At 38.4% G+C, this 25922-nt stretch overlaps 1 protein-coding gene across 1 annotated transcript in view; it reads left to right on the top strand.

The window, feature by feature from the left end:
- Window positions 1–25922, top strand: part of rg (A kinase anchor protein rugose) — a 1582765-nt gene that overhangs the window by 360683 nt on the left and 1196160 nt on the right. Inside the window, exon 21 of the mRNA XM_090384432.1 lies at window positions 22312–22325. Coding sequence (XP_090240558.1) covers window positions 22312–22325 — 14 coding nt within the window. The remainder of the gene's footprint in view (window positions 1–22311; window positions 22326–25922) is intronic.

The raw sequence follows: 25922 nt of genomic DNA, 5'->3' as shown, positions 1-25922 counted from the left end.
GCTAAGGATTTGCTTACTTCCTTTACCGCCTCCTTTAATAATATAACTGGATAGATCCCATCTACCCCAGGTACCTTTGTTATGTTTATCTTCAAAAATTTCTCCTCCATTCATTTCACAAATATATGTGGTCTCAGTTCCAGTCAACTGATATCTCTTTCAGTCTGCCAGGTCCCATTTACTTTTTCTGACAGAATTACAAATATTGATTGATTCAACCACTGGTCATATCAACTGTCCTAATTATCTGCTGTTTGATTCCTTTCACGTCAAAGGTGATACATGTGCAAATGTCACTTCTGATAATCACTGTCAGAGACTTAATAATTTGGAATCTCATCTTTTCAATCTTCTATGACTTAAACTTGAAGACTTGAGTTTTTTCCTCTATGAGGAAAGTCATAGAGGAAAAGTCATAGTCATTCTTCTATGACTTGAAGAAAAAGCAGTACGTACTGGAACTTAAGAACAAGTTTGAGCTTCTGCAGACTGCTCAGGACCAAGATATCAACGAGGAATATTACAACTTTTTGAAAGTGATAAAGCCCAAGAAACCTATAGGGAAAAAGAAATCCAAAGAAGAAAAAATTAGTCAAGAAACACTTGTCATGATGAACCGAAGACGACAAATGAAAAGCAAGAAAAATACTGACTGAAAAACACTGAGTATACTGAGTTAATCAAAGCCATTAGAAAGAGACTCAGAGAGGACATAAGAAGATTTAACACAAGAAAAGTAGAACAAGCATTAAGGGAAAACAAAGGATTTAAATCAGCAGCCATGAGCAGTAATACAGAAAGACAAATGATACTGAAACTGAAGAATAGTTATAAACAGCAGAGAAGGCATAATTCAAATAGCAGAAGACTACTATAGAGAATTATACAAGGAGCAGGGGAATGATGCCAGCAGTGGGGAAGATGGATTGCAAAGTAGCAACACATACGACATACCCGATATTCTTCCTGATGAGGTAGAAAATGAAGAATCAGAAAGCCCCGGGGGGAAGATGAAGCTACTGTAGAGTTGTTAAAATTGGGAGGAAGAGACATAACACAAAAACTGGCAAGGCTCTTCACAAAGTGCATTAGAAAAGGTGTGATTCCTAAGCAGTGGAATAATGCAATCATAATTTTGTTGCATAAGAAAGGAGTTATATCAGAAATTGGAAATTATAGACCAATTAGCTTGTTATCCCACATCTACAAGTTGTTCACAAGGGTCATTACTAACAGATTAGAAAGAATACTTGATGAGAATCAACCGAAAGAGCAAGCTAGCTTTAGGACAGGATTCTCAACTATGGATCACTTTCACATAATATCACAGCTAATGGAGAAAGCAAATGAATATAAAACACCATTATGCCTGGCATTTGTGGATTATGAAAAGGCATTTGACTCCATACAGCATAAGGCAATGTTTCGGGCACTGCAAAGACAAGGCATTGATACCCCAAATATTACGATTTTGAAGAAAATATATGAGAGTGCTACCTCCTTTATTAGACTAGACAAAGACAGTAGGAAATTTAAAATTGAGAAAGGAGTTCGACAAGGAGACACAATATCTCCGAAGCTGTTTACTGCTGCCCTTGAGGAAGCTTTCAGAAGATTAGACTGGTCGCAGAAAGGAGTCAATGTGAACGGAGAGTACCTAAACCATTTACGATTTGCAGATGACATTGTGGTCATAAGCCACGATCCCAAAGAATTAGAGCAAAATCTTAATCAGTTATGCACAGCTAGTAAGGATTTTGGACTAAAGATGAATATGGCTAAAACAAAAGTAATGATGAACAAGTATGCCACAGAAAGGGAATTTATGGAGCAGTAATTGAAAAGGTGGAGTCATATACTTATCTGGGACAAGTTATTAGCTGTAATAATGATAAATGGTTGGAAGTCAAGAGAAGAATAAATTTTGGATGGATAGCATTCAGGAAATATAGTCACATACTGAAGAGCAATATCCCACTTTGTCTGAAACGTAAAATAATGAACCAATGTATACTCCCCACCATGACTTATGGAAGTGAAACTTGGGCACTCACCAAAAGAATGGAAGAGAAGCTCAGAACTACACAGCGAAGAATGGAAAGAATCATATTGGGAATCAGACTGTTAGATAAGAAGAGAAACACATGGATTAGGCAGCAAACTCAAGTAAAGGACATTCTTATCAAAACTAAAGAACTAAAATGGTCTTGGGCAGGACACATAGCTCGAAGACATGATGACAGATGGACTAAGAAAATAACAGAATGGTATCCAAGAGGAGCTAGAAGAAAACCTGGAAGACAAAGGCGGAGATGGGTAGATGAAATTCATGAGTTGGTGGGTAGTAAATGGATGGCTAGTGCTCAAAACAGAAGGAACTGGAAAGTTGCTGGAGAGGCCTTCATCCTGCAGTGGATTGAAAATGGCTGATGATGATGATGATGACTTTAACTCTCTCTCTCTCTCTCTCTCTCTCTCTCTCTCCTGTTCTGCAAAATTCATCTGTTTCCTCTGTCTATCTCCAAATTCCACTAATCATTTGGAACTCTGATTTCCTTTCTCTGAAACTTGACTTTCTTCTCCAGTCCAACTTTCCTAACAGTGATGTAATTTTCCTTGGTGATTTTAATGTTCACAACTCCAGCTGGCTTCACTTTATCAGTCACACTGACCAAGCTGGTCAAGAGACAGGCTTTGCAATCACTAGTGATCTCACACATATTGTTCATTTACCTAACAGAATATCAGACAACCCTAAAGCACAGCCAACAGTCTTGATATTTTTTCCCCTTGAATGACCTTTCTAAGTACATAGTCAAGGTGAGTGGTCCTCTAGGCACCTTATATCACAACTTGGTGATGGTCACTTCTCCTGTGGAACCTTTTTCCTCAAAACGTTTCTCATGCTCTTAGACTGTATTCAGAAGAGGGCAATCAGGTGAATTAATGGTCTGCCTCTTCCAAAGAGTTTCCAGTCTGTCTTACTGATGTTCAGTTTCTGCTGTGTGCTGTTTCTTTAGAATCTCACATGGGCATGGTTCTTCTGAATTGGCAAATGCAGTTCCACCACTATCTTCCCAAGTGAATTCTTCATCCAGTCAACATCCACTTAATGTCTAACTCCAAACTTATAGAACTAGCTTTTTCTCATTTATCCTTTCTACTTTTGTTGTCTCGTGTAGTGTATATCCCGAAAATTACGATCTGCAGATAATCCAGTGCTAACAGATATCTTGTTTTCTCAAAACTTTAACTCATTGCACATTACTAGGTACTATAGGTTCTAATACCTTTTATATTTGGGCTTTCATTATAAAAAAAAAAAAAAAAAAAAACCTATCCATTCCCTAACATGCATACATTTCTACCGATGCATGCTGTTTCTATAGGTATTTCTGTGGGTGCATTTCTGAATTACCATATCTAATTCTACTGTTTTCATGCAAGCCAGTTTAGACAACGTAGATTTCTTTTATTTTTTGAAAGAAATTGCTGCATTGTACTAAAGTACAATAGGTTGTAACAGCATCTCATGTTTGGGATTACCATTTAAAAAAAAAAAAGAAAAAAAATCCCCAAATTTTTTGTTAAAATTTTATATCTTCATTCAGTATGGCAAAATTTTCTGTTGAATAATGTAAAAATTGTCTATATAAGCAAGTGCAAGGAAGCCACAGGATTTTGCTGCACCAGCCAAAAGAAAAAAAAAAAAAAAAAAAAAAAAGAAAGAAAGAAACAAAGAAAAAGTAGATAAGAAAATACAAATTATGTGCTTCACTTCTTTTCTAGGTAACTATCCAGTTGACCTTTTTGAATTTCATCAAATTTTTAGCCTCAGCTGCCTGTGGAGGCAACTTGTTCCAGTAATCAAAAACATTTTGAAGTTAATGTAATTCTTAGTGTAAGTTAATATATTGTTTATCAGTTAAGGAGAACTGCAGCATTTGATCAGAAATAAAAAGGAGGCAAAACTGTTTAGTGAATGTATATCATAAGGAGCTAACCATCAGTTTGTGTGCAGATGATGGTTGAAGTGAGTAAGAAGATTAAAATGAACAAAACTGTTTTTCATGCAAGCCAGTTTAGACAACGTAGATTTCTTTCATTTTTTGAAAGAAATTGCTGCATTTTGAAAGACATTCTGCATGTCAGTGAATAAGGAGCAAAATCTTTATCTTCTTTAAAGCAGTTTACTTGTGCCATGTTCTGTAACCAGCTGAAATTTTATATATTGAGTTGTGTGAAGATATCTGCAGTCAACAAAAGATGGAAAGACAGAGAGTTACTATAACAATGAAATTGCTCTGAATGAAATTCCTGAAAATGAAGTTTGGTGGAGGCACTATGAAAAAACAGCTCAAGCCATCATACAGCCCCAAACTTCATTACATGGACAATACAGTCCAGCAAGTAGCTTTTTTCCAGGTAGCCACCACACCAGGTGCAGCTGTCAGACTGGTTGGACCATGTACCATGACTCTCACTCCAAAGCCCAGCTTTCCATTGGTGTGTTTGCTCTTTTGTAATGTTCAATCACTTTCAGCACTAGTTCACTTCCATTTACAGATCACATCACCAATCATTGACCCAGGGATCTTCAATGCCATTAAATTGTCATGTATAGGCTGATTGCTTATGTGGCACCATATTATTATCATTCTGTTTTGGAAGCCTGTTAATTCCACTAATCAGGGCATCTAACATTCACAATCTTACTCTGTCTCCTTGAGGACATGAGCATGTTTATATTTGTCTCACATGGTGTTTGGGCAGGATGTGACCAACTGTCAATAGAAGAGGGGGGGGGGTAACCTCCATTGGTAGTTAGTCATTCTTCTTGTCATTCTTAGCATAATTTGGGGGGGGGGGGTGATGTGAATTAAATTGACAATAAAATTAAGAAAGAGAAAATTAAAGAAGGAATGGCAAACATAAGAGGCAGCATTAGCAAGTCCAACAAAATGTTGCCTAAAATATAAGTAAAATTTGAATGAAACAGTAAAAAGGAAAAACAGTCTAAAAAAAATGAAACTATAAAAGCTGATTAGAAATACTTAAGAAAAGGGTTAGAAAATTCTTTACACAGGAGCTCCAGGAAAAAAAAAAAAAAAAACACCGAGTAATAGGCATCAAAAAACAAATTTTCGAACCTAAAAAAAAAAAAAAAAAAAAAAATGCGAGAACCAGTTTGAAAGTAATACCTCCTAATTTTTTGCTTTCAAATGTTTTTTTTTATGTGAACCCCAAACACGAGAGGTATTAGAACCTATAGTACTTAGTACCGTGCTTGGGTTGGAGGTTGAGAAGACGAAAGAAGATATTTGTTGACATTGGACTTGAACTTCTGTAGATTGTAATTTTCAGGAAATACGTATGAAGGAAGGTTGTTCCAGAAAACGGCAGTTGAATGAATAAATGAGGAAGATGAAAAGTTGGTTCTGTGGGTTTGAAGTTGAACAGTAAATGGATGTTGGCTGGTGGCGGCACGTGTTCGGACTGTTTTGAAAGAGAGAGCGGGAATTATAGAAGCCAATTCAGAAGAACAGTGCCCATGGAAATATCTGTAGAAGAGGCATGCAGCAGAAACAGTACGTCTATGAGAAAGCGAGTGGAAAGACTCTGTTAAAGATGAATCATTAATTAACCTAACTGCCCTCTTCTGAATGGAATCAAGAAGCCTGAGAGAGGTTTTGGGGGCACCACCCCAAATGTGGGAACAATATTCCATGGCAGGGCGGATTTGAGATTTATACAGAGTGAGCAGCTGTTCGGAAGAAAAGTAACGCCGAGAGCGAAAGAGAAAACCAAGTTTTTTAGATGCAGAGGAAGCAATATTTGTAATGTGCTTGTGCCAAGAGAGATTAGAAGTCAGGGTAATTCCCAAAAGAGATATATCCTTTTGCCTAGAAATTGGAGTGTCACTAAGGATAAGCATAGGAGCAGAAGAATCCTTTTTGCGAGATATAAGACAAGACTGAGTTTTAGAAGGGTTGAAATCAACTAAGTTGTCTTTGCCCCACTGGAGAATTACCTGAAGATCGGCATTTAAGGAATTGGTAGCAGATTTTCGAGAAGTTGAAGCTGATTGAGCAGGACAAGGTTTCTCAAAATGGAAAGTTGAATGCAATGTGCTATCATCGGCAAAACTATGGATAGGATTTCCAGTCAATGGAAGAAGGTCATTGATATACAAGAGGAAAAGAGTGGGGGAAAGAACTGAACCTTGGGGGACACCGGCATTAGTGGAGAAGTTAGAAGACAGAGAGCAATCTACCATCACCCTCAGTGAGCGATCAGAGAGAAAACTGGATAACCAATTACTAAAAACAGTTGGCAAACCATAAGATGGAAGCTTGTTTAGAAGACCTTTATGCCAAATACGATCGAAAGCCTTTCAGATGTCAAGAGCAACTACTTGGGTTTCACCGAACCTTTCCATTGAAGTAGTCCATAAATGGGTAACATAAGCCAGAATATCACCAGTGGATCGACACTGACGGAATCCATACTCGCGATCGTTGATCAGACGGAAGGTTTCTAGGTAGTTTAAGAGATGGCGGTTAATTGATTTCTCCATTACTTTAGAAAGAGTAGAAGTAATTGCAATGGGACGATAATTGGATGGGAGGGATTTGTCACCCTTTTTAGGAACTGGCTGGATATGAGCAAATTTCCAAGCAGAAGGAAAAACACCTATGGAATAAGAAAGTGAAAAAAGGCGGCAAAGAATAGGAGTAAGTTCAGGAGCACAGATTTTGAGAACAAGTGGAGAAATACCATCAGGACCTGGAGCTTTCTTAGCATCAAGATTCATCAAAATCCTTCTGATATCCTTTTGACGGAAGACCACAGGAGGCATTGAATGGACCGTGTTGGGAATGGTGGGAGGTGTTTTACCAAGATCATTAATACATGAGCTGGAAGAAAAATGGGATGCTAGCAGGTCAGCTTTATCCTTGGCTGAAGTGACAACAGAACCATCTGGTTTGGACAGAGGTGGAAGCAGAGATGGGCAAAAGTTGCGGCCAATAGCTTTGGCAAGAGACCAGAATGCTCGGCTACCATTAGGGCAAGAAGCAAGTTTTCTACTCTTAGCCTGTTCAAACTCTAGTTTGGACTGATTAATAACTGCTTTACAATTGTTGCGAGCTTTGGTGTAGGCAGAAAATGAAACTGAAGAATTAGAAACAAGCCAATTACGATATGCAACATTCTTCTCTTGAACAGCCTTAGCACATTTATTGGAAAACCAAGGTTTAGATAAAGGACGAGATTTTAAAGTGGAGTGTGGGATAAAGGATTCCATTCCTGCAAGAATAATTTCACTGACACGATCTGAGCAAACGTTGACATCAGGAGTTTTGAAACAGTAATCCGACCAAGGAAAAGAAGAAAAGAAGTCTCGCAGGTCATCCCATTTTGCATTCTTGTAATGCCAAACAACACGAGGTTGGGAATAGCCATGAGATAAAGGTTCCATTGGAGAAGAGACAATCACCAAGTTGTGGTCTGAAGTGCCTAAAGGACCTCTCACTTCGACCGTGTACTTAGAAGGGTTGTTTGTGAGAAAAAGATCAAGCGTATTGGCTGTATGATTCGGATTGTCCGGTATTCTTGTAGGTAAATGAACAATCTGTGCTAGGTCATTAGTAATTGCAAAAGCCTCAGCATCTCGACCTGCTGGGTCGGTGTGACTAGAAAACGGAAGCCAGCTGGAGTTGTGAACATTAAAATCACCAAGGAAAATTACCTCACTGTTAGGAAAGTTTGACTGGAGAAAGTCAAGTTGCAATGAGAGGAAGTCAAAGAGCTCCAAGTGATTAGTGGAGTTTGGGGAACGGTAGAGACAACAGATGAATTTGACACAATGAGGTAGAGAGATTTTAAGCCAGAGAAGATCAAAGAGAGGAGATTCCAAATTGCCAAGTCTCTGACAGGGAATATCAGAACGGACATATGCACAAGTACCACCTTTGAGGCGAAAGGAATCATACAGCGAATAATTTGGGCATCTGAGATGAGCAGTAGTTGAATCAACCGATAACTGAGATTCTGTCAGAAAAAGTACATGGGGTTTGGCAGACTGCAAGTGGAAATGGACATCATTGAGATTAGAATTGAGACCACGTATATTTGTGAAATGAATTAGGAAATCCTTGGGAGGTTTAGATCTTTTCGCAGATAAACTTGTTCTATTAGTTTGGCAATTCATGGTGTATGCAATAGTAAGAAAAAGTGGGTGGGACATGCTGTATGAAGTAATGAAATTTTTGGATATGGCGTACATGTGGTAAGAATATACCCAGATCCTTGACATAACGTGGCCTCGACAATGCTCCCCGCATACACACTACTCGGACTCCCTCCAGTCACTATCTGGCAGAGTAGAGGTAGCAAGATTATACACTAGCTGATCCGGAAGCCTCCTAGAGAGTTACCAATAGGTTCGGTCTGGTGTACTAACTAGCGGCCGGCCTGCGAAAACCGTTTTAGAGCTGTACCCTCGAAATGTAAGGAATATTGGATCTTGCCACGACGTTCATCATAACCTCAAAAGTCATCAATCATACTGCATGATGGAAGAGATAGGGAAGGGTTGACCGGAACTTAGCTCTAGAGACTAAACATGGGTCCACCACTTCAAGCCTCCAATAAGCAAAGTGGTGGTATTTCACCGGTTGATGAGAGTCATCTACCACCTAGTACTGCCTGGTAACATAGAGGGGCGGCATTCCTCCATGTGGTGTGGGCGCCACACCTCGACCCCTGCTTACGTTGGTTCACACCTGGGTGGTCACCCACCATGTGCTTATGCATGGAGGTTATACCCAGGATTACTAACAGTCCCACCATCGTGAAGGTGCGAGCAGAGGATTTGGCTGTCACAGACCGTCCGGACTTCGCCGAAATTGGGTCCACTTGACTTGAGTGTCACCCGAATATCAGTTCCATCAGCGTTTTAGACTCCCAGGTAGCAAGTACAGCTTGTCTGGCATATCTGAGAGAATGTCTGTGACAACCTCAAGGACCAAATGTGCCACCTAAGATCATTTTGCCTATCACTGAGTGGTCATTAGAAGTCTCTAGTTTCACCATACTGATTGGTGTCGTGAGTGCTGTATGTGGATAGTTCGAAATGGCGGATGTTACAGATATACGTATCAAGCAAAAAGAGCAGTGGTTGAATTTCTTACCAGGGAAGAAGTGATGCTTATCGAAATCCATACACATTTCAAAAATGTTTATGGTGACAAGACTGTAGATGTGAGTACAGTTAGATGTTGGGTAAGACACTTTAAGAGTGGGAGATGTTATATTGTTGACAAGTCCCGAAGCAGCAGGCCAGTAATGTCAGTGACAACAGATAACAAGAGCTGGATCTATGTATAGGGAAATCTGCTGTGATAACTATCATAAAGGAACTAGGCTACAACATGGTTTGTGCTCAGTTGGTCCCGAAAATACTGACACATGAGCACAAAGAAGCCCAAAATTTATTTGTACGGAACTTCTCCAGCACTATTAGAATGAAGGAAAGGTTTTTCTTTCATGCATAGTCACAGGTGATGAAACGTGGGTCCACCGTTATGATCCTGAAACAAAGAGACAGTTGATGGAGGGGCACCATTAAAATTCAGGATGCAAGAAGTTCAAAGACAGCTTTCTGTCAGTAAAGTCATGGCAACAGTGTTTTGGGACAAAGATGGTGTCTTTCTTGGAGCCTGGTATCACAATCAACTCAGATTGTTATGCGGAAATGTTGAAAAAGCCCACATCTGTAGAGTTCGACCGGGGACAAAAACCTTAATGAGGCTCTTATCCATGACAACATATGACCCCACACCAGTCTGCACATGGAGGCCATTGCAAAACTGGGGTGCACTGTTCTTCCTCCTCCCCTTCTCATAGCACAGAACTTACACCTTCCGATTATCATTTCTTCTGTCCACTGAAGGATGCGCTCCTAGGAACCCATTTTGCGGATGGCAACCAGCTCAAGCACAGTGTTCGCAGAGCCCTCTGGAGAAACAGTAAGGACTTTTACAGGATTGGAATACAGTGTCGGACTCAGAAATTCGAAAGTGCATAGAAAATGATGCCAATATTGTGGAAAAATAACAGTGTGTTTATTAATGATTGTAGATTAATTGATGCAAAAGGCATAGTTTTAGGAATTAAATTTTCTTAGGAAAAAATAGGAGGCATTACTTTCATACTGCTCCTTGTACTATACTATAGTATTTTTTATATATATTTTTTATAGTGTAAAAAAAAAACCCAAAAGAAACTAATTTATTTATTGTGCTATGTAAAAAATCATAAAAAAAAAAAAACAGTAATTTATTTATTTATTATAGTAGTAATAGTAATGGAGGCATCTGATGCAAGAAAGCAAGCGTATGAGCTTATGTAGCATCAGCCAAAAAAAAAAAAAAACTATTTCACACATCCATTCCCTCTAAAAGTTTGTCCAATTTCTCTTTGAATTTATTTAACCTATCAACTTCCACAACGACAGAAGGAAATTTGTTCCAGCAATTAACTACTCACTGGCTAAAGGCAAAATTCTGCACATCTGTTCTATAACTGTCTTTCCTCAATTTGAATTTATGCCCCTCAGGTTCGTAATCTGAGTAAGTGGAAGAATCCCATCAGAATTCAGCATGCTCAACCCATTTAGGGCCTTATACACCTCAATCAGATCACCTTGCAGGTGCTGAGTCTCCAGCTGCTGTAATTTGCAGAACTTAAACCTTTCTTGGTAAGAGTTTAGTGAGAGGACCCTTCATTCCCCTCACCAGTCTTGTTGCCTTTCTCTGTACATGATCAAGCAACTCTACATCCTTCCTAAAATGAAGCCTCCAGACTGGTACGCAGAACTCAAGGCATGGCCTGACCATTGCCTTATATAAAGGGATAATCACCTCCTTTTCCTTACTAGCAAAATTCCTGATTATCATTGACAAAACCCCATGACCTGCTCTGGCAGCCTCTCTGCATTGCTCAGAAAACTTCATATCTGACTACATAATCACTCCCAGGTCTTTTTCATTTTCTGCCAACCTAAGTGTAGTATCACACAGTTGGTATGTTCCTCTAAGGTTAATTCTACCGTTATGCAGTACTTTGCATTTGTAAATGTTAAACTTCAGTTGCCACTTCTCAGCCCATCTGCCCAAATTTTCTAGATCCTGTTGCAGTAGCACACTGCCATTACTGTCATTAACAACCCTGTCAACCTTTGTATCATATGCAAACTTCAACATTAAGCCTGATTTACCTTCATCAATATCATTGATAAATATACAAGACAACAGTGAGCCCAACACCGAACACTGGGGAACTCTACTAATAAGATTAGTCCACGAAGAGCAGTCTCCATTGATTTTGACTTTGTCTTCTCCCATTCAACCACCCTTTTATCCAATGTAGCAACTTACCCTTAATACCGTACTGCTCCAATTTGTACAGTAGTCTTCTATGTGCAACGGTGTCAAATGTTTTAATGAAATCCAAGTATATGATATCAAAATTATTTTTACATCCAATCCTTTGTAACAACGTCGTAATATCCAATCAAATTGGTCAGACAAGAGTTTCCCTTAACAAATCCATGCTGTGTCTGAATTATTATTGCTGTCTTGTCTAGATGATCCTGCAATGCATCTTTGACCAGTGACCATTATTTTCTCTGGAACAGAAGTTAAACTAACAGGTCTGTAATTACTTGTGTCATCCTTAGATCCCCCTTTGGGAATTGGGGATAATTTGCACATCTCCAGTCCATGCGGACTTTCCCTGCGTCCAAGGATGCTCTCATAATTATGGCAAAGGGTTTGCTTACTTCCTTTGTTGCCTCCTTTAATATAACTGGATAGATCCCATCTACCCAAGTAGATGAGATCTATCCAGTTTATCTTCTTATGTTTATCTTCAACAATTTCCCCTCCACTTTGCTCTCAGTTATTACAAAATCATTAAGCACCCTGTTACAGTGTGAAAAACCTCTGGCATTTCCCTCTCTTAATAACTCCATTGTGAATGTAGATGTAAAATACTCATTCAGATTATCAGCTATTTGAGCAGGATCATCAACAGTTGAGCAATCGATATCAAGTGGACCATTCTGATTCATCCCCTTCCCTCTAGAGTTTATATAAGTTAAGAAGTCCTTGCTGTTTTTCTTAGCATCCTTTGCAAAATATTTCTGGTAATCATCTTTCACTTGCCTAGTCTCCTTTGTGACTTTATTACAGACTAGCTTATATCTGCCCTAGGCTTCTGTGTTGCCTGAGTAGCTTGTGCGATTAGTTCGTTCAATGCTCCCCACTTAGAATTTGCCGTTGGTAACATCATCAGTTGGTCCCACTGTACATAATTTAAAAACTGTGAGAACAATGTAGTCATCTTTACAGAAGAGCAAAAACCCTTTCCTTTACCCCTGATGGTAATTATATCTTTAAGTAAATCCCACATCAGTACACTGTGATCCCTGCCACCTAGTGGTTCCTTTATCTGCAAATCCTTATCGCACAAATAATCACTGATGATAACCAGATCAAGAGTATTACACTCTCTCATTGCCTCTCGAACATGCTACTGCAGAAAACAGTCATCGAATAAATCCACAAAAGTCTTGCTATTGTGCGAGTGACCAAGCCACAAGTTCTAGTCAATATCTGGGAAGTTAAAATCCCCATTATAACACAATCTGATTTACTGGCCTATTCTATTTCTCTGTACAATTGTTCATTGTACTCATCAGAGTCATTAAGCCTATAACCTACTCCTACTCTCAACTTTGTTTTACCAGTGCTTATGTCACACCAAACTGACTCAACACTGCACTGTCCACCCATGTCAACTGGATGCACTTCCTTAGATTTTGTGCTTCTTAAATAATAGCATAACCCCTCCTCCCTTCCTTTCCTGTCTGTCCTTTCTGTACTCCCCAAATTCCAATTCTACATACCTAATATCTGTGTGACACAATGTCTCTGATATCCCAACGATATCCAGCACTTCAAATTCATCAAATTTTACTATACTGCTAGCATTGGTGTTCGTGCAAGTATACGTGCACCTTTCTTAGTTACCCTAACAGAGCCCAAGCATTTATTTGTTTCATGAAGACTCCCACCAGTCCCCAAAACCCCCAGCACCCCGCCCTGCAGACCACTGCTCATTCTAATAGAAGCAGTGCGAGAATTACTTTCGCCTCTGCCTGCGACTACTTTTAACCTTTTAGTCTGTGAATCCAACCAAGCTAGCAGTTTTCCAACCCACCTAATGCTGCCTCAATAGCTTCATCAAACACTCTTGCACCCCTTCTATTTAAATGTATCCTATCCCTGTAGAAGCAGTCTCTCCTGTTAACAAGCACAGACCCATGATGAGAAAAATTCTACCCCGTGAGCCTTGCACAGTCCCTCCCTTTCCTAATTGATTGACAAGGCTCTCATCATATACTCCCTCCTATCATGTCTGAGTCAATTGCAGACGCTTTCAAATTTAACTCTAACTCATGACTTTTTTCCAGCATTGACCTATACTTGTTAAGTAAATCTGCAGTTCTCCTATTCTTAACGTAATTAGTGCCAACATGTACAACAACATCATCCTTTGTGCCCTTAAAAGATCATATCTGTTCTACATCAACTTTTGTCCCTGGCAGACATACCCTGGTGCTATTCCATCCATCCTTTTTACGCAATATATTACCTGTCTCCCTGACAATAGTCACTGACAATAACTAACTCCTGTGGGACTAGCGCATTCTGTCTTGGAGATTGCCGCTGTGTTGCCAGATTCACAAGAGTGAGCTCTGGCATTGAGTTGAGCAGCTGAGAGCTTGATGGGTCCCCCATTTTAATACCTTAAAAGCATCTACCCGGCTCTTCAAACTCTTATAAGTGCCCATCAGAATGCTGAGTTGGCACCTAATTTCTCGACATTCTCTGCACCTAGCACAAAGCCATCCTCCTTGACTAAATCATGTCCTGTTCCACATTGAAGATTAATTGATATAAAAGGCATAGTTGTAGGAATTAAATTCACTGTGAAAAAAAAAATAGGAGGCATTAGTTTTGTACCAATCATTGTACTCCACTATTGTATTTTTTACAATAAAAAAAACCACAAAATAATTTATTTATTGCGCTATGCAAAGAAAAAAAAAACTTATTTATTATATTAATAATAATAGAACAAACACAGTGTTGCACAAAAATGTTGCATACATACGTAGTCAAGTAGATATAAATGTAGTATATAGAATTGAGAAAAAGGAATAGAGTGGAAAGAAGACGTAAAAAAATTTTTAGAGTATTTTAAAGAAAAGCAAATATGCCACAAGTTTAATGTCCGATAAAGAGTAAATTTGGACTGGTGCCTCTTAATGACACAGAGGCCTAATAATTTTGTTTCTGTTTATGTTGTTTCATTTATCTATTCTCTGTTTTTGATGGTTTCATTTTTTTTCTGCGGATAATTTAAGGTATCTTTAGTATGATATTTCAAAATTTGGCCTCAGCATTATCAAGAGGGCGTCAGTCTAAATTTACTCTTTATTGGATGTTAAACTCATGGCATGTTTGTCTTTTATTTTAAATATTCTAAACATTTTTGTATGTATTGTTTCACTCTGTTTGGTTTTTTTTTTTTTTTTTTTTTGGAACTCCTATGTAAAGAATTTTCTATCCCCTTACTTACATTTTTATAATTGATGTCTATAGTTTTTCTTTTTTACAACACCTTTCCTTTTTACTGTTTCACCTAAATTTTACTTAAATATAGTTTAATGGTAACTCATGGACCCTTCCTCATGGATCTGCTGCAACTATGTTAGAAATTTTGATTGGGTAACATGTTTTATTTGGTAACATCCTATTTCAACATGTTTAAGACCATTCCCTCAGAATGTTATTGACTAGTTTGTAGTGCAACTTTCACATCTTCTGTCTAACTTTCATATGATGTTCAATACCGTGGGCTATGGTAACTACAGAGCCTCTGAAATCCTTCCATTTTGGCAGCCAAATACTGAGCTACGCTCCACATAGAATTTTGCTTGAAACTGAAAGAGATACATTGTTTTATTGCCATTTGCAGTTATATGCTTTCTTGGTGATATGGCATATTTATTAACTCTTTACATAATAAGTATTGAATATTTTACTCACATTCCTTTCTCTTGGTCTTTTTATTTAATTAGTAATTAATGCAGCTTCAGCAGAATCTGCAAAGTTATTTTCACCTTGTGCCCCATCTTTGATATTTTCTTGGCATTTCGTTATAACTTGCAATAAAGTATGAATAACAACATAACTCTCTAGAGTAGATGAACAGCTGCATAACAAAGCTTTCTGAGTACCAAAAATAGGATGATGCAATAATATAACAATTTTTTTCCAATTTTTAATGATTTTTAACCATTTTTAACTTTAAACGAGTAATAACTTGTTTAAAGCCATGATTAGAGATAACAATTTTTGGTTCTCACTTGCCTTAGAGGAGGTTGTGGTTGAAGTGGGGAATGAAAATTAACTTTCTTTATTAATGTTATAAAAGGCTAACAATATGGAAGTTTCTAATAATAATTCTGCTGATGCATATTTTGCTCACATTACATTTACAGTTTTCTGCTGGATGGGGTTGATATACCATAAAAGAAAATTTCTTTTTAAATAAAAAAAAAAAATTATAATAATGCAGCCCATACATGTCTTGTAATGGACTCCGCAAGGCATTGCAGGGTGTCTTGTGTTAGTGCTACTCATGCATTGCACAATATGACCAGTAATGCCCACACATTGTTAGTTGGATCTTCGTAGCATTGAATGGCCTTTTTCAGTAGGTCCCAAACATGCTCACTTGGGTTGAGATCAGATGAGGGTGACCAGAGTTGGAGAATTCATTGTCATGTTCCTGAAACAAGTTACCATGCCAAAAGATCCTGCTGAATCTTTTGGCATGGCATGATGTCTTGTTGATAGATAGATTCCATAGTTTGCTGGATACATCATAATCATGAAAAAGTGTACTTGGTCAGTGATGATAAAAAGCTAGGCATTCCATTGAGCTGTTGATTAATGGTGATCAGAGGATCCAGGGTATGCCATGAAAACATTCCCCAAACAATAACATCACCTCCATCCTGCAAACACCAATAGTGCATTCAGGTGTCATGGTCTTGTGTTGCTTTCTCCAAGTGTGGATACACCCATCAGCATGATAGAGTTGGAAACAAGATTCATCTGACAAGGTGACAGATTTGTACATGTTGGTGGTCCAGTGTTGATGCTGATGTGCCCATGCAAGATGCAGTTTCCTACGTTTTGCAGTGATTGTGGGTGATAGTTGTTGAATGCTATAGCCTGTATGAACTAATGTGCAAAGCACAGTCCATGTGGGTTTGGTCTTGCTATTATTTGGTGGTAGCTGGCCCCTATGCGTTATGGTGTTTTATGAGATGGGACATGATACTCATGACAGACGTTGACCACATGGCTGTCACAGGTGTGAATTTTGGCTGGTTATTATTGTTGAATACACCATGAATTATTGAATACACCATGAATTGTCAAAATAATAGAGTAAGCTTATCTCCGAAAAGATCTAAACCTCCCAAACACTTCCTAATTCATTTCACAAATATACATGGTCTCAATTCTAATCTCAATGATGTCCCTTTCCACTTGCAGTCTGCCAAACCCCATGTACTTTTTCTGACAGCATCTCAGTTGTCGGTTGATTCAATTACTGCTTATCTCAGTTGGCCAAATTATTTGCTGTACGATTCCTTTTGCCTTAAAGGTGGTACTTATGCATATGTCCTTTCCGATATTCCCTGTCAGAGACTTGGTAATTTGGAATCTCCTCTTTTTCATCTTCTCTGGCTCAAAATCTCTTTACCTCATTCTGTCAAATTCATCTGTTGTCTCTACCGTTCTCCCAACTCCACTAATCACTTGGAGCTCTTTGACTTTCTCTCTTTGCAAGTTGACTTTCTCCAGTCCAACTTTCCTAAGAGTGAGATAATTTTCCTTGGTAATTTTAATTTTCACAACTCCAGCTGGCTTCCGTTTTCTAGTCAAACCACCCAGCTGGTCGAGATGCTGAGGCTTTTGCAATTACTAATGACCTTGCACGGATTGTTCATTTAGATACAAGAATACTTGACAATCCTAACCATGCAGCCAAAATGCTTGATGTTTTTCTCACAAACAACCCTTCTAAGTAAATGATCGAAGTGAGTGGTCCTTTAGGCACCTCAGATCACAACTTAGTGATTGTCCCTTTTCCAATGGAGCCTTTATCTCATGGCTATTCCCAACCTCATATTATTTGGCATTACAAGAATGCAAAATGGGATGATCTGTGAGATTTCTTTTCCTTGGTTGGATTACTGTTTCAAAACTTCTGATGTCAACGTTTGCTCAGATCGTGTCAGTGAAATTATTCTTGTAGGAATGGAATCCTTTATTCCACACTCCACATTAAAATCTCGTCCTTTATCTAAATCTTGGTTTTCCAATAAATGTGCTAAGGCTGTTCAAACGAAGAATGTTTCATATCGTAATTGGCTTCTTTCCAATTCTTCAGTTTCATTTTCTGCCTACACCAAAGCTCGCAACAATTGTAAAGCAGTTATTAATCAGTCCAAACTAGAGTTTGAACAGGATAAGAGTAGGAAACTTGCTTCTTGCCCTAATGGTAGCCGAGCATTCTGGTCTCTTGCCAAAGCTATTGGCCGAAACTTTTGCCTATCTCTGCTCTCATCTCTGCCAAAACCAAACGGTTCTGTTGTCACTTCAGCCAAGGATAAAGCTGACCTGCTAGCATCCCATTTTATTTCCAACTTATGTATTAATGATCTTGGTAAAACACCTCCCACCATTCCCAACATGCTCCATTCAATGCCTCCTGTGGTCTTCTGTCAAAAGGATGTCAGAAGGATTTTGATGAATCTTGATGCTAAGAAAGCTCCAGGTCCTGACAGTATTTCTCCAATTCTCAAAAGCTGTGTTCCTAAACTTACTCCTGTTCTCTGCCACCTTTTTCACTTTCTTATTCCAAAAGTGTTTTTCCTTCTGCTTTGAAATTTGCTCATATCCAGGAAGTTCCTAAACAGGATGACAAATCCCTCCCATCCAATTATCGTCTCATTGCAATTACTTCTACTCTTTCTAAAGTAATGGAGAAATCAATTAACTGTAAACTCTTAAACTACCTAGAAACTTCCGTCTGATCAACAATCGCCAGTATGGATTCAGTCAGTGTCGATTCACTGGTGACATTCTGGCTTATGTTACCCATTTATGGACAAATTCAATGGAAAAGTTCGGTGAAACACAAGCAGTTGCTCTTGACGTCTCAAAGGCTTTCGATCGTGTTTGGTGTAAAGGTCTAAACAAGCTTCCATCTTATGGTTTGCCAACTGTTTTTTGTAATTGGTTATCCAGTTTTCTCTCATCACTCAGTGAGGTTGATGGTAGATGGCTCTCTTGTCTTCTAACTTCTTCACTAATGCTGGTGTCCCCCAATGTTCAGTTCTTTCCCTCACTCTTTTCCTCTTGTATATTAATGACCTTCTTCTGTTGACTGGAAATCCTATCCATAGTTTTGCCGATGATAGAACATTGCATTCCACTTTCCATTTTGAGAAGTCTTGCCCTGCTCAATCAGCTTCAACTGCTCGAAAATCTGCTACCAATTCCTTAAATGCCGATCTCCAGGTAATTCTCCAGTGGGGCAAAGACAACTTAGTTGATTTCAATCCTAAAACTCAGTCTTTTCTTATATCTCGCAAAAAGGATTCTTCTGCTCCTATGTTTAACTTTGGTGACACTCCGATTTCTAGGCAAAATGATATATCTCTTTTGGGGATTACCCTTACTTCTAATCTCTCTTGGCACAAGCACATTACAAACATTGCTTCCTCTGCATCTAAAAAACTTGGTTTTCTCTTTCGCTCTCAGCATTACTTTTTCTTCCAAACAGCTGTTCACTCTGTACAAATCGCAAATCCGCCCTACTTTGGAATATTGTTCCCACATCTGGGGCAGTCTCACAAAACTTCTCTCAGGTTTCTAGATTCCATTCAGAAGATGGCAGTTAGGTTAATTAATGATTCATCTCTAACAGAGTGTATCCACTCACTGTCTCCTAGACGTACTGTTTTTGCTGCATGCCTTTTCTACAGATACTTCCACAGGCACTGTTCTTCTGAATTGGCTTCTATAATTCCTGCTCTCTCTTTCAAAACGGTCCGAACAAGTGGCGGCACTACCCAACATCCATTTATTGTCCAACTTCAAATTCACAGAACCAACTTTTCATCTTCCTCGTTTATTCATTCAACTGCCGTTTTCTGGAACAACCTTCTTTCATACGTATTTCCTGAAAATTAGTCTTTAGTAGTTCAAGTCTAATATCAACAAATATCTTCTTTCATCTTCTCAGTCTCCAATCGAAGCACAGTACTAAGTACTATAGGTACTAATACCTCATTTGTTTGGGGGTTTTCATAAAAAAAAAAAAAAAAAAAAAATTAAGAATCTGCAGGTAAAAGACCCACTTGGCGACAATGATCACAGTGTACTAATGTGCAATTTAATTGAAGATATAACTACTGTCAAGGGTAAAGGAAAAGGCTTTTGCTTTCGTAAGGGTGATTACAGTGCTCTCAGAAGTTTTTTAAATTCTGTGCAGTGGGGCCAACTGATGATGTTACTAACTGCAAATTCTAAATAGGAATTATTCATGGAAGTAATCAATGAAGATACTAGGCTTTTCATAACAGGTTGTTTTAAGCCTTAGATCAAAAGGGATGTCAGAAGAATATTGAGGCATGTGGCAGATAGAAAAAGTGTATGGGATGCATAATCCTCACAGGCTCATATCTGGCGAGTATGTGCTTGGCTCACCCAGGGTCCTGAGCTAGATATCATTATTATTCTTCTCTTTCTTGCTGATTCCCCTCCTCTCTCTCTCTCTCAGGGTAATGCAGAAAGTTTTTTTTTTTTTTTTTGTGTGGTACAGCATAAGCTTCAGGCTTCCTTGTATCATATGGCTAATAATAATAATAAAAATATTAATTATCCGGCGAAACAGAAGCCATTGGTAGATAAAAACTATTCTGTAATCAAGTTACAAAGGAAGTTACAGCAAAAAAATAAGATAGATTATGAGACCTCTCTGGCAAAGAAAAGCAGCAAAGACTTCTATGATTATATCAACAGTGGAAGGAAAGAGTTGAATCATATTACATATAGAATTGTTAAATCACATATTGGTTAACTGTTGACAACCCTGCTCAGGTTGCAGACAAATTGAATAGGTATTTTCCATTTACATTCATACATGAGGAATTCTTTAGGGAAGGGGATGCCAGCAGTTTATCAAACTAATAAGGGGATAAATGACTTTGATAACAGAAAGGAAAGTAGAGGAGAAATTGTTTAAAATGGACATAAAAAAGGCATCTGGGCAAATGGAATCTAACCAATCATATTGAAGGAGGAAATAAAGGAGGGAAGCAAACCCTTAGCCATAATTATTCTGGGCTAGTAAATCAGAATATCTTATAATGGGTGATTTTAACTTCCCAGATATTGATTGGAATTTGTGGGTTGGTCACTCACACACTAGTAAAACTTTTGTGGATTTATTGGATGATTGTTTTCTGCAGCAGCATGTTCGAGAGCCAACCAGAGAGGGAAATACTCTTGATCTGGTTATCAGCAGTGATCATTCGTGTATTAAGAATTTGCAGATAAAGGAACCACTAGGTGGCAGTGATCACAGTGTACTGATGTGGGATTTACTTAAAGATATAATTACCAGGTGGTTGAGGTGTATAAGGCCTTGAATGGGTTGAGCACGCTGAATTCTGATGGGATCCTTCCACTTGTTCAGATTACGAACCTAAGGGGGCATAAATTCAAATTAAGAAAAGACAGATGCTGAATAGATGTGCAGAAATTTGCTTTTAACCAGCAGGTGGTTAATTGCTGGAACAAATTTCCATCTGTCGTTGTGGAAGTTGATAGATTAAATAAATTTAAGGAGGAACTGGACAGGCATTTGGAGGGAATGGTGTGATTTTTTATATACACAGGAGTAAAGGAAAGGGTTTTTGCTTCCGTAAAGGTGAGTACAGTGGACTTAGACAGTTTTTAAATTCTGTACAGTGGGATCAACTGATGATGTTACCAACAGTAAATTCTGAGTGGGAAGCATTCAAGGAATTAATCGTGGAAGCTACTAAAAGTTTCATACCTTAAGAAATATTGTTCAAGGTTTAGGCCTAAATGGTTATCAAATGAACTAATGAGACTTGTGCCAGAGAAGAAAAATGCATGGGAGGCATATAAATTATCAAGTGACTCGGAAGCCTATGGCAGATATAAGCTAGTCTATAATCAGATCACAAAGGAGGTTAGGCAGGCGAAGGCAGATTACGAGAAATCTTTGGCAAAGGATGCTAAGAAAAACAGCAAGGATTTCTTTACTTATATAAACTCTAAAAGGAAGGGGATGAATCTGATTGGTCCACTTGATATCGATTGTTCGACTGTTGATGATCCTGCTCAGATAGCAAACAAACAGAATGAGTATTTTGCATCTACATTCATGCATGAGGAGTTATTAAGGTTTGAAAATGGAAGAAGGTTATCAAATTGTAGCAGGGTGCTTAATGATTTTGTAATAACTGAGAGCAAGTGGAGGGGAAATTGTTGAAGGTAAACATAAGAAAGGCACATGGGGTGAATTGGATCTATCCAGTTATATTAAAGGAGGCGACAAAACAACTAAGCAAACCATTAGCCATAATTATAAGAGCATCCTTGGACTCTGGGGGGGTTCCCACGGACTGGAGATGTGCAAATGTATCCCCAATTCACAAAGGGGGGTTGAAAGGTGACACGAGTAGTTACAGACCAGTTAGTTTAACTTCTGTTCCGGGTAAAATAATGGAGTCATTGGTTAACGATGCATTGCAGCATCATCTAGACAAGACTGCAGCAATAATTCAGACACAGCATGGGTTTGTTAAGGGAAAGTCTTGTCTGACAAATTTGATACGATATTATGATGTGGTTACAAAGGAACTGGATGCAAAAAATAATTTTGATTTCAGAAAAGCTTTTGACACTGTTGCGCATGGAAGACTTTTGTACAAATTGGATCAGAATGGTATTAAGGGTAAGTTGCTACAATGGATAAAAGGATGGTTGAGTGGGAGAAGACAGAGGGTGGTAATCAATGGGTGCTGCTGCTCTTCGTGGACTGATGTTATTAGTGGAGTCCCACAGTGTTCGGTGTTGGGTCCACTGTTGTTTTGCATATTTATCAATGATATTGATGAAGGTATATCAGGCTTAGCATTGAAATTTGCAGATGATAGAAAGGTTGGCAGGGTTGTTAAGGACAGTAATGGCAGTGTGCTACTGCAACAGGATCTAGAAAATTTGGGAGGATGGGCTGAGAAGTGGCAACTGAAGATTAAAATTGACAAATGCAAAGTACCTGCATATGAGTAGAAGTAACCCCAGAGGAATGTACCAATATGTGGTACTACACTTAGGGTTGTAGAAAATGAAAAAGACCTGGGAGTAATTGTGTAGTCAGATATGAAGTTTTCTGAGCAATGCAGACAGGCTGTCAGGGCAGGTCATGGGGTTTTGTGAATGATATATAGGAATTTTGCTAGCAGGGAAAAGGAGGTGATTATACCTTTGTATAAGGCAAATGTCAGGCCATGCCTTGAGTACTGCGTACAGGTCTGGAGGCCTCATTTTAGGAAGGATGTAGATTTGCTTGAGCGTGTACAGAGAAGGGCAACAAGATTGGTTAGTGGAATGAAGGGATCCTCTTACCAAGAGAGGCTTAAATTCTGCAAATTGCAGCGCCTGGAGAGTAGGCACCTGCGAGGTGATCTGATTGAGGTGTATAAGGCCTTGAATCGGTTGAGCACACTGAATTCCTATGGGATTCTTCCACTTGTTCAGATTATGAACCTAAGCGGGCATAAATTCAAATTAAGGAAAGGGAGATGTAGAATAGCTGTGCGGAAATTTCTTTACCCAGCGGGTGGTTAATTGCTGGAACAAACTTCCATTTGTCGTGGAAGTTGATAGGTTAAATAAATTTAAGGAGGAACTGGACTAATATTTAGAGGGAATCGTTTTGTTAAATTTTTTTTTTTTTTTTTGGCTGATGCTGCATAAGCTCATACACTTGGTTTCTTGCATCACATGCAACTACTGCTAGTACCTGTTAGCTTAATGTCTGTTACAGGGAAAATAATGGATTTAATAGTTAATAAAGTAATGCAGGACCATTTAGACAGGAGTGCAATTATAATGCAATCACAGCATGGATTTGTTAAGGGGCGGGGCAGTCTTGTCTAACCAATGTAATAGGTTACTATGATGCAGTGACCAAGGAACCAGGTTAAAAAAATAATTTTGACACCATATTAGCATTGGTAGGAGGCAAGAAAGCAAGCTTATACAGCATCAGTCAAAAAAAAAAAAAAAAAACTTCCCATTTCACCCATCCATTAATTTGAAATGTTTGTGTAGTTCTGCCTTCAATTTATTTAAACTATCAACTTCCGCAATGACAAATGGAAGTTTGTATCAGCAGTCAACTACCCACTGGCTAAAGACAGATTTCTGCACAACTATTCAGCAGCTGTCTTTTCTCAGTTTCAGTTTATGCCCTCTCAACTTTGTAGTCTGAGGAAGAGGAAGAATCCTATCAGCACTGAGCCTGCTCAATCGATTGAAGGCCTTATACACCTCAATCAGATCGCCTCACAGGTGCCTAGTCTCTGAGTGTGTGGTCAGATATGAAGTTCTCTGAGAGTGCAGAACTGCTGCTAGAACAGCTCATGGGGGTTTTTGTCAATGATATACAAAACAATTGATATCAGGGATAAGGAGGTGATCCCTTTGTATAAGGCCATGTTTAGGCTGCATCTTGAGTTACTGTATACAGGCTGTAGGCCTCACTTTAGGAAGGATGTAAATCTGCTGGAATAGGTGCCGAGGACAACTAAACTTGAAGGGACAGGAGGGTGCTCTTACCTAGAAAGGCTTCAGTTCTGCAAATTTCAGTGTCTTGAGACACCCGTGTGGAGATCTGATTGAGGCATTCAAAGCCTTGAATGGATTGAGTAAACTGATTGTTAATGACATTCATCCACTTGCTGAGACTACACGCATAAGGGGGTATAAATTCAAGTTTAGTAAGGATGGTTGCAGGATAGATGTGCAGAAGTTTGCCTTCAGCCAGTAGGTAGATGATTGTTGGAACAGTGTTCCCTCTGTTGTTATGGAAGTGGAGAGGTTGAATAAATTCAAGGAAGAGTCAGACAAATTCTCGGAGTGTACAGATGGCTGAACTGTGTAGGTTGTTTCCCCCCCCCCATCTCTCCCTCTCTTCTTCTTCTTCCTCCATCATTTGTCATTACTATTACTACTACCATTGATCATTCCAGAGTATAATAAATAAGAATATTTTATTTTTGTTTTCGATAGCAGTTGCCAGAACTTCAGAAATAGAAAAATTAATAAACCTTGCTATTGATTTTTCATCCTATTAAAGAACATCCTATTATTATCTGTGATTCAATTTTAAAAAAAGTATTGAAAAAAAAAAAACCCCTCAATTTAACTGAATTTATCACCTTTTCTTAATTGAGGTTTTCCTAAGTTTTCTTTGTTATTACCATATTCTGCTCAATTTGGCTGAAAATTCTCACTAAATTACATGCTGTGCATAGAGTTGTCATAATTTCATCATTACCTTTGGGAAAAGTGCAACTATTTACTTAAATGAATTTAATTACCCCCAGGGGCTCACATTTGGTGAGTATGGGATTGGCACACCCAGGGTCTTGAGCTGGAAATCATCATTCTTCTCTTTCTTGGTGATTCTATTCTATTTCTCTCTCTCTCTCTCTCTCTCTCTCTCTCTCTCTCTCTCTCTCTCTCTCTCTCTCTCTCTCTCTCTCTCTCTCTCTCTCTCTCAGGGGTAACTCGAATTTTTTTTGGTCTAGTGCAGCAAAAGCCTCAGGCTTCCTTACACCATATGGCTAATTATAATAATAATAATTATAATATATATATATATATATTTATTTTTATCACTTTTGCCTAACTTTTATCTCACATAATATAAATTAATGGTAGTAGTGGGTTGATATGTTAAATAAGCAGCGCCTGTGCCGCCATCTATTTCTTTCCTTTCTATTATATAAGCTGGTTAAGCTTGCATTATGTCAGTGGTGTGGCTCTGATCTAGAGTGCTGTCTGTTCTATAGATTATTTTTTGCTGCATAAGGACCACCGCCATGCAAATCCTCTGCATTGGTTGATCTATCGGAGAATGGAGGTGTGGTTTGGTTCTTCGATATTTCCGCCCTTGCGATGATTTGTATGACGATTGAAATGCAGCGATTCCATGACCATTATTGGCCTCGTGGTCCTCTGTCGATATGGGGCATGATGGTCAGTCTATTATTTTGATATTTTAGTTTTTTGGTAGTTTCTTTAACCCTTTTTTGGTGATATTTCACGTCTTTTGGAAATGGTACCTTTCGAGGGGGTTCCGCTAAATTATGTATAATTGGCATTATTTTAAATTTATATCATGTTTTATTAATTGGGTTTAATGACATAATTGACTAAATTATATAGGGAATTATCGACTACCTTTTGTCCTACTACCGCTACTTTCCCTTCCCTGTTTGTTTATTTTTTATTATTTTACGTTTCGTTTCGCTCTGCATTATTGCCGTACTACTGGCTGATGTTTTTATTTTAAATATCATATTTATTTTAATTATCAGATATATATATATATATATATATATATATATATATATATATATATACATACACAGGGTG

The sequence above is a fragment of the Mastigoproctus giganteus genome, chromosome 11, assembly GCF_048544385.1.
Source record: "Mastigoproctus giganteus isolate SK-2022 chromosome 11, ASM4854438v1, whole genome shotgun sequence".
Taxonomy (NCBI): Eukaryota; Metazoa; Arthropoda; class Arachnida; order Uropygi; family Thelyphonidae; genus Mastigoproctus; species Mastigoproctus giganteus.
This window is presented reverse-complemented; position numbering and strand designations above follow the sequence as displayed.